This window comes from Rhincodon typus, chromosome 3 (genome assembly GCF_021869965.1).
Source record: "Rhincodon typus isolate 14 chromosome 3, sRhiTyp1.1, whole genome shotgun sequence".
NCBI lineage: Eukaryota > Metazoa > Chordata > Chondrichthyes > Orectolobiformes > Rhincodontidae > Rhincodon > Rhincodon typus.
The window spans coordinates 12,145,921-12,154,503 of record NC_063334.1 but is presented as its reverse complement, the minus strand read 5'-3'; the positions used below and the strand labels follow the sequence as shown (position 1 = coordinate 12,154,503).

At 43.4% G+C, this 8,583-nt stretch overlaps 1 protein-coding gene across 1 annotated transcript; it reads right to left on the bottom strand.

Moving 5' to 3' along the window:
* Positions 1-387: 387 nt before the first annotated feature.
* On the bottom strand, positions 388-7,641 carry dmrt2a (doublesex and mab-3 related transcription factor 2a). The gene is made up of 4 exons (XM_020529529.2): positions 7,530-7,641; positions 6,350-6,820; positions 5,305-5,407; positions 388-1,668 (listed from the first exon to the last, which is right to left on the bottom strand). The coding sequence occupies exons 2-4, from the start codon at positions 6,692-6,694 to the stop codon at positions 578-580; spliced, it is 1,539 nt and encodes a 512-aa protein (XP_020385118.2). The 5' UTR covers positions 6,695-6,820; positions 7,530-7,641; the 3' UTR covers positions 388-577.
* Between the last annotated feature and the right edge of the window lie 942 nt (positions 7,642-8,583).

Sequence of the window (8,583 nt, the reverse complement as noted above, 5' to 3'; positions counted from 1 at the left end):
ACAGGGTCCCAATCTGTTTAACCATTGCTCATAAGGCAATCCCTCCATACAATGAAATGAAATCTTTCCTTAAATAAGGGGACCAGAACTGCTCACAATACTCCAGATGTGATCTCCAATCTAGACTCTGGGTAAGATGAGGTGAAGTTACACCCTCCCAACAAGAATAGAAAGAAAATAAAATCAATTCAACTGAATCCGTCTGCCTTGACTAACACCTGGGGGAGTGTAGTCCCTGAATATTGGTTTTGAAGGTAGAATTCAGAAGGGTATGCATAGATACAGTCAGGGTCCTTTAAGAAAAGGCAATTGTTTGGTTCTGTAATCTCTTTATTTTTTAGCTATACAGTTGCTTCTCAGTGCAGACAACATTTGCTCATTCGCAGTTCTCGGAACAAAAAAAACTCAAGATGTTTAAATATACTCTGGCAGGAACGGACCATGCTAATACCTGTACAAGATAATACCCAAACCATATACATCAAAGGCATTTTATACAAAAGGCAGTTTTGGTCTCGAAACGTAACTAAAAGTGATATTAATTCGAAGCGTTTCAAATTGAAAAGATGTCACATATTTATTGATAAGTACGACTTAGAGAATGTGAAGGCCTCTTAAGGATTGATTCAACTGAAAAAGAGAGTGCCTCGGGAGGCGAGATTTTTGTCCCAGCCTGTTTAGAAACGAACAGATTGCTCATGTATCTTTCGGTGGAGGTTTTGTACAGCTGATTCTCCTTGATTGCATATTCCCGGTATTTCCTCGCTGCCTCTTCCAGGATGCCTTTATTCAGGAATGTTTTTAGCTCCGAGGTAACATTTTCCTGAGGCTGGTTGTGGGTTTGTGACTGGGATATGCCGCTGTTGAATTGCCCCGCGGGCACCGGTTGCTGCGGGCTCTCTCTGCAGCCGAACGGACTGCTGGCTGGAGCCGAGCAAGGAGAGGAGGAATCCCCCTCGGCGAACTGGGGGCATCCTTTCTTGGGCGGAGAAAACGCCGAGCGGTCGCAGGTCACCTCCAGGGCTGGCTGCTGGGCGCTGGTCATCTCTCGCACCCCGGCTGGCACAGGCTGCATTTCTCTCGCTGCTTTTTTGGGTGACTCCCGGCTCTCATTGGGCAATCGGCTTTCCGGCACTGCTGTCCCTTTAGAATCCCAAACGGCTCCCGGCTTGAGAGTCTGGATGGCGCTACTGGCATTTAGTACGTACTGTTGGTACAGCAGGGCATCGCTCAGGGAACCACACTTTGGCCAGACCATTAACCTGGGGCTCAGTGGGTACTGCCGGTAGGTGGTGGCCACACTGACATTAGAAGAAATGAGCTCCACTGCTCGATCTGAGCCAGAGTACTGCATGGTTAGGTCAAGGCACGGGGGCATAAGGTTACAATGCTGGGCGATGTCTTTGCTCGGTCTCTCAAGCGGAGGCGGGGTGTAGTTAGATTTGCAGGAATTGTACTCAGCTGCGTGCACCATGCCGTTAGGCAGGAAGAAGGCTGCAGCAGCTTGAGCAGCTTCAATCATCTCTCTCTCCTTGTACTCCCTCTCCATCATGATGCTCTCCAGCTCCTTGTCAGCGAAAGCACGCCTTTTCCTCATCCGGTCACTAACGGGAGGGGGCAAAGGTGGGCTTCCTCTCAGGTAAGGCTCATTCTGAGCTGGTCGATAACCTACAAAGCAGGAACAATTCAAAAAGGTGAGTGTTTTAAGCACGGCTCAAGGTGAACGAAATCCAACCCCCTGCACAAAACGAAAGCAATAGCGGTGTCGGCTACAGCTTATGAACAAGGCGGGTTGAAAAGACCAAACTGGACAGTGTTAACATGTTGTTCACATATATCCATTGGAAATTTTAAAGGATTCTCAACCCGAACTATTAACATGGTGAAATGCGCCCCAAATTGAAAGCAATTTTCTTTTTTTTCAATCTTTGAACACGAACTACTCTACCATGCAGCCTCTATCGTTAGAATTTTGACTGGGGAAAAATCAGCTAAAATTCGCTCCACTAAGGACTAAATCATAAAAGGCGTTCTAAACTCTGCTCAAGTGAAAGGATATTGTTCCAAGCCACTTATCACCTCAGCCAGGCCTATTGTTATGATGTGGAGGTGCCGGTGTTGGGGTAGGCTGGACAATTTCAGAAAACACAATACGCCAAGTTATAATCCAACAGCTTTATTTGAAAACACAAGTTTTCGAAGCGCAGTCCCTTCTTCAGGTGAAGTGAGAAAGAAACACACAGAACACAGAATTTATAAGTAAAAGATCAAAGGGTCACACAACCGATGAGGATGGATTAAACAAACCTAAGATGCTCATCCTCATCAGTTGTGTGATCCTTTGATCTTTTACTTATAAATTCAGTGTTCTGCGTGCTTCTTTCTAACTTCACCTGTCGAAAGGACTATGCTGCGAAAGCCTGTGTTTTCAAATAGGCCTACAGTCACATTACACGCTGATTCTTACGATAATATAAAATAAAACAAAGAACTGTGGATGCTGGAGTTCTGATACACAAATCGAAATTGCTGAAGAAAATCAGGTAGGGCAGCACCTATGGGGAGAGAAAGTAGGGTTAATGTTTCAAGTCATCGTTTGCTCCCCACAGATGTCGCTAGACCTGAGATAACAAGGTGTAGAGCTGGATGAACACAGCAGGCCAAGCAGCATCAGAGGAGCAGGAAGGCTGACGTTTCGTGCCTAGACCCTTCTTCAGAAAGTTTCAATATCTTACCAGGCAATTGTCAGATACACTGATACAACAACAATAAAGTCCATCTTCATTTCTGAAGAAGGGTCTAGGCCCGAAACGTCAGCCTTCCTGCTCCTCTGATGCTGCTTGGCCTGCTGTGTTCATCCAGCTCTACACCTTGTTATCTCAGATTCTCCAGCATCTGCAGTTCCTACTATCTCTGTCGCTAGACCTGCTGGGTTTCGCCAGCAGTTTGTAGTTGTGTGTGTGCGTGTGTTTGATTCTTGCGATCTTTCGTTTGGAAATTCAGATACTGACTGATGATGTTCAATGCATTTGACAGCCTGGGCAATCAGTTTTTTTTAAAATGGCATTGAGCTGGCTTTGACGTGGTCTCTATCTGTAATATTTGCCACTGAACTTGTTATTCACAAGACCCGAAAAATCTCATTCTGAACAAGGTTCACTGGACTCGAAACGTTAACACTGTTCCTCTTTACACAGATGCTACCAGACCTGCTGAGTTTCTCCAGCAATTTGTTTTTGATTTTTCAGAAAAAGACTTCACAGACTACCCAATGGTACTAACTGGTCTGTAAATAATGTCAAGTTATTGTAGTGTTTTATTTGAAAGTTACACATTTCAGCAGGACAGCCGTGTTACTCCAGTTTCATTCACACCAGAAGCAAAATCGATCTTATTAACTTTAAACTTTGTTCCTTTTTGGTCATGCTATTTAACTCAATCACCTTTGGTGCGTTACCAACACGTATCAAAAGGCCATCTGTGTGTGTATATCCTCTACTATAATCAGGAATTGCTTATGTCAGTTAAAATAAAACAATGTTGCATTTTATGTTTCACGCTGTCATATATGCCCTGCGACTGATTGCTCAGGACCACGTCACGATCAGGCAGAGGCTGTTTCAAACATCTCCCTGCTGGAGTTATGATTTCAGGTTTTGAAAATAGTTGTCATAGTCAACAAAGCGCTGATATTTGTTCCTGACTATTATGTAAGCACTCATCTACAACAGCACAGGCATAACCTTACTGTTCAGTTGTGTTCTAGGCAAATCGGACAGTGGGATACGTTAAAACGCGTTTTAATAACATTGTACATTTGAGACATTCCACTTTATTCAAACACAGTTTATTTAAATGAAAAGCCGGCAGTTATTTTACTTTCCACTGAATATTAACTAAGCACTAGCTTCTGTTGAAAATGCTACTTTTAAGTTTAAGATGATTAAAGCGAGTTTTTGAATGGGGAGCAACAAAAATGCTTATCCTTAAAGGTCCTAAAGATGGGAAAGGTATTATTTTCCCCAATGTCATTTAATTTATTTCAGTTCACCCGTTATTCAATATGCTCTTCAAAATGTAGATTTAATGAAAACAAATCTTAAAGTTTGCTTTCACTTATTGGTCCATCTATCAGTCCTGTTTGCACTGATCAGGTCAGCTCCGAGTCTCCCACAAATGATGTCCCAGGAACCAATTCTGTTCATTTCAACTAATCCCATGTGGCCGCACGGTAGTTGCAAACGCCCTGTAAGTCATTACAATAAGCTGGGCCCTTAACTGGTAACTAGTGTTTATTAGAAATATGAAGCTAACAGCGATTGCGAGCGTTGTTCGGTTTTGACAAGAACATGGAGATTACACTAGAGCAGAATACATTGATTTTTTTTCAGTGAACAGTCACATCCTGTATTCAGTAATAATTGCAAAATGTGTAGCGCCGATAATAATCCATTCCATTTGATCATGACTCACCTCAGTCTGATTGGCTGTTTCAGTACACATGTATTTTATTTGTACAGATAATCAGACAAGGACTGCTAACCCCGTCTTTCCTCAGTTGATTTTGACGAAGTAATCAAACTTGGACCAACTTTTTTTTTTCCCCAATTGTCAGGCCGTTTAAAGTCAAGGGTAGCCATCTAAGACTGTACTAACATGTCTCCAGTTGTTCCGGCTAATTAAAACCACAGGCTAATACATACCCAGTGCAACTTCTCCCCAGTGTTTCGCATTGACAACGCGAATTCAATTTGCACTAATCGGGCAAATATATCATGCTATAAAATAATTCTTTCAGAGTGAGAAATTACGTTATCCTGGTTTGGAACAATATTGGAAGTTCAATGGAGCCTACCAAAATACCATACGTTTCATTCCTCCCTTAGTTTCAATATCTTACCAGGCTGGCGTTGCAGTTCCCAGTAATTGTTAGACATACTGACACAACAACAATAAAGTCCATCTCAAAGTGACGCCGTTACATTCCTTAATAAATCGTCCATGCTCCCTTCAGACATTTAGAATGGTGGCCAAACATTAAACAGAAATGTTCTTGAGAAACTAACTCGTTTATTTACAAAAAAAAATGCAACAACAGCTCAGTGAATATTCTGGTGCAGTTCCAAACTAAAGTCCTTCTTCTAACATCATCTCAGCATCAGCTTAACCTTTTATTTTCATTCCATTTGCCCGCGTCCTTACGCTCACCCCCACTCATTCACCGATTGAACCGTTTCTCCTGTCCCATGACTCTCGGCACAGAGGCATCCATTCTAACGGAGCTGAGATAAATCTGCAACTCACCTTCTAAAATGCTCTTAGCCAGCAGACTCGGCGTTCTCAGGTGCCTCTGATAAACGGCTCGGCGTTCGGCCAAGTTGTGTTTGTTCGATATCCCTTTCTTATCCTTGGAAAGAAGCAGGGACAGAGAAAAAAAAGACAAAAAAATAACTTGGCAGTAGTAACTGCATTTCCCACCTCAATCCATGTGTAAGTGACATGCCGTATGTTTCTAATATAGCCAAATACAAGCTGAAATTTCAAAAAAACTTCTGTATTCTGTCTGCCACTCAGCTCTGTTAAATATAATCATTACAGTGGGGCATTGACTGGACCAGGACTTGCTCTTACGGTAGGGGAAGGGGACAAGATTACAAGCAGCGATTCCCACACTGACCAGTTCCATCTGAGAACAATTTGACGGTATTTCTCGCGTTTTTTGACGGCGTTAACTAACCAATTTGAAAGAAGTTTGGTGAAGGAACGTGAAAAACTGAACCGAGCAAACTGTCGTTATGAAATGAACAGCGGGTGCCGGAAATCCGAAACAGAAACAGAAATTCCTGGAGCAAATCTGCGGTCACCGGACTCAAGAAAATTAACTCTGTTTCTCTCTTCACAAATGCTGCCAAGCCTGCTGAGTTTCTCCAGCAATTTCTGTGGTTTTTGTTCCAGTAAACTGCTTACTGCGCCAGTGGTTACAAACCAACTGTATGTATATTTCAACATGGGACATTCAACTGCAATTAGTCAAGTCAAAGGAACGGCTGAACACAGTCAAGTGTGTTTGTTTTTAAATCCATTCTGCAGTTTCTAAATGCGTCCCCATGCAGCTGTCTCAATCCAGTGTTGACTGTCTTAAATAGCCTTTAGGTGCGGTTTTATTCTTACAGTATCTAGACTTTACAGGAAATCATCCACGAACGCCTCACAGGGAGGGACCAAACAATATAAATGTAGAATGAAAGGTAATATCCGGGCCAAAGTGACAGCCAATTTGGCAGCATTTCATGCTATACATTCTGCTCGGTTTAATTCCCTCTCGACACCCCCTCCCCGGTAACCTCACCTCGGTCGCCTGCTGTCTCCTGAGCGCTACCTGCGCTGCCATCACCCTCTGCCTCTCCACCACCAACAAGCAGTTAGCACATTGACAGTCCCTCCAGCGACAGAAGCGCTTGTGACCTTTCAGACACGACACCACGCCATGGTTCCTGCACCGGGCACATTTCGGGGTCCGGCTCAGCTTCCTCTGATCCCCGTCGGCTCCCTGCTGTTTCTTCTCGGCCTCGAGTGACCCATCTTGCCCGTGGCCTGACACAGCCTGCGGGGAGCTGGCTAGCTCTTCGTCCTCCACTTCTAAACTCTCCACGTCTATTTCCAGCTCGATCCCGCGCTGCTCAGTGGTTTGCATTCCGAACTCTGAGCCGTGGAAACCACCCCGACAATAGCAGTGAGATTGTTTTGCTCTCGGTCCGTTTACAGTTTACATGGACCAGTGTAAAACTCCTGAAACTGGCGACCTTCGATCTGAGGGCTGCTGTAAAACATAAAGCGAGATAGAATTTCAATCGCAACAGGTTCAGAGATTCCATTAGTGCAAGGACTGGCCAATTGTCAGTATTTGACGTCGTTATCTGAACATCCAGCAAAATAAACCCCACCGACATCGAAGCAATTTCAAATCACTGTCTTTCCTGGAATTGAATTTTGCTTCCTCAGTTTTCTTTAAACGTGCTCGCTAATTTTTTTTGGTTTTACCTGCGCCGACATTGGCTGCGCGTTTACAAAGTGCGGTATAATTATTACCGTACAGACAGAACATCTACACCCGAAACGTTAACTCCGGTTTCTCTCCGCAGATGCTGCCAGACCCGCTGAGCTTCGCCAGCATTTGCGGCGTGTGTTTCCCATTTCCAGCACCCGCGATTCTTGGCTTTTATTTCAGCTTTAGCAACCGTTGCGGATGATTTGCAATATCTGCAGTGCGCGCCCGGTTAAAATAAAACCAAGAACCGCTGATGCTGGAAATCTGAAACAAAAACGGAAGTTGCTGGAGGAACTCAACAGGTCCGGCACGGTCTTGTACTGAAGGTGTGAGGGTCACTGGAGTCGAAAGGTTCATTCTGTGTTTTCTCTCTTCACGGACCCTGCCGAGTTTCTCCGGTATTTTTGAAGCAGATTTATCTTACCTATATCATCTTGTCCAAACCACAGAGCACTTTAACCTGCAAGTCATTTGTACTGACCTTGTGTCTAAAATTTAGCAGCAGCAGCAGGGGCACGGTGAGCTGATGTGTGCTGAGGGAGATTTGGTCGGCTCTTGTCCCTGGGCTCGGCTCCTTTTAGAGGAGACCGAGTGGATCGTCAATTACCTGCTTGTTAATATCAGCGCGGGGTCAAAGGCCACGCTCTCTCTGATTGGTCGCCTCTAAAGGGATCTAGGCGCTGACTGGTTGGGCTCTGCTTCCGGGAGCTGGCGGTAAGTCAATCTCCGCGGCCCTGGTTTTCAGTGTAGAATAATTTAAATATGCAGGGGGAACACACACACACAGTACATACACATAAAGTATAGGGCTGCAATGGAATGAAATCTTTTGCCAATGTGGTTTTAGGCAATCACAAAAGTGAACGAGGCACTTTAGGAAAAAGTCAACATGAAGTATCAGAAGTTCCAGAAAAAAAACCAATACGAAAGGATGAAGGTGTCCAGTTACCTTTATAAATGTTGCGCATTTTTTAAAAAGTCTTGCACGTTCCCTATTTTATCGAGTTCAACAATGATTATTTTCTGGCTAACTGATGAAGGGATTGATCAAGGGTTGCTCCTGTCCAATCAATCCCGGTTCGATTGTCGACACCGATTCATTTAAGGCAATAGTTCTTCTTTAAGATTAGGACAGGTTTATTAGGCTGAGTGCTGTCTCTGAGTTACAAGGATTAGGATAATGGCATATTTAAATACAATAATATTGTTCAACAAAAAATCAAAACTTTTGTTTATGTAACCATGTGTAATCTATTTAAACGTAACATTTCAATTTTGAAATAATTTGTATTTGAGAAAGTTTGCCAAGATAGTTGACAACAAACGTGAATTTATGTTTTTAAGTTTCTCGCGTATTCCTGAACGATAACTACAGTATAAGTGCACACTGCAGCATATTCATAAAGTACATAAAGTTGTGTGTGAAACAACAGTATTTGAAACCTAGATACATTGCAAATGTATTGTCGAAGCAAACAACTGATTTACCTTCGTGTCTCATTACAGAATATTGTGCATAAGGTCATTTAAGCGAG

What these genes read in the sequence shown, in the direction of transcription:
- dmrt2a (XM_020529529.2), bottom strand. Translation starts at nt 6,694, where the DNA reads ATGCAAACCACTGAGCAGCGCGGGATCGAGCTGGAAATAGACGTGGAG. An exon ending in GGAGACAGCAGGCGACCGAG is followed by an intron (nt 5,408 to 6,349) that starts GTGAGGTTACCG and finishes CTTCTTTCCAAG; the next exon opens with GATAAGAAAGGGATATCGAA. An exon ending in GGCTAAGAGCATTTTAGAAG is followed by an intron (nt 1,669 to 5,304) that starts GTGAGTTGCAGA and finishes CCTGCTTTGTAG; the next exon opens with GTTATCGACCAGCTCAGAAT.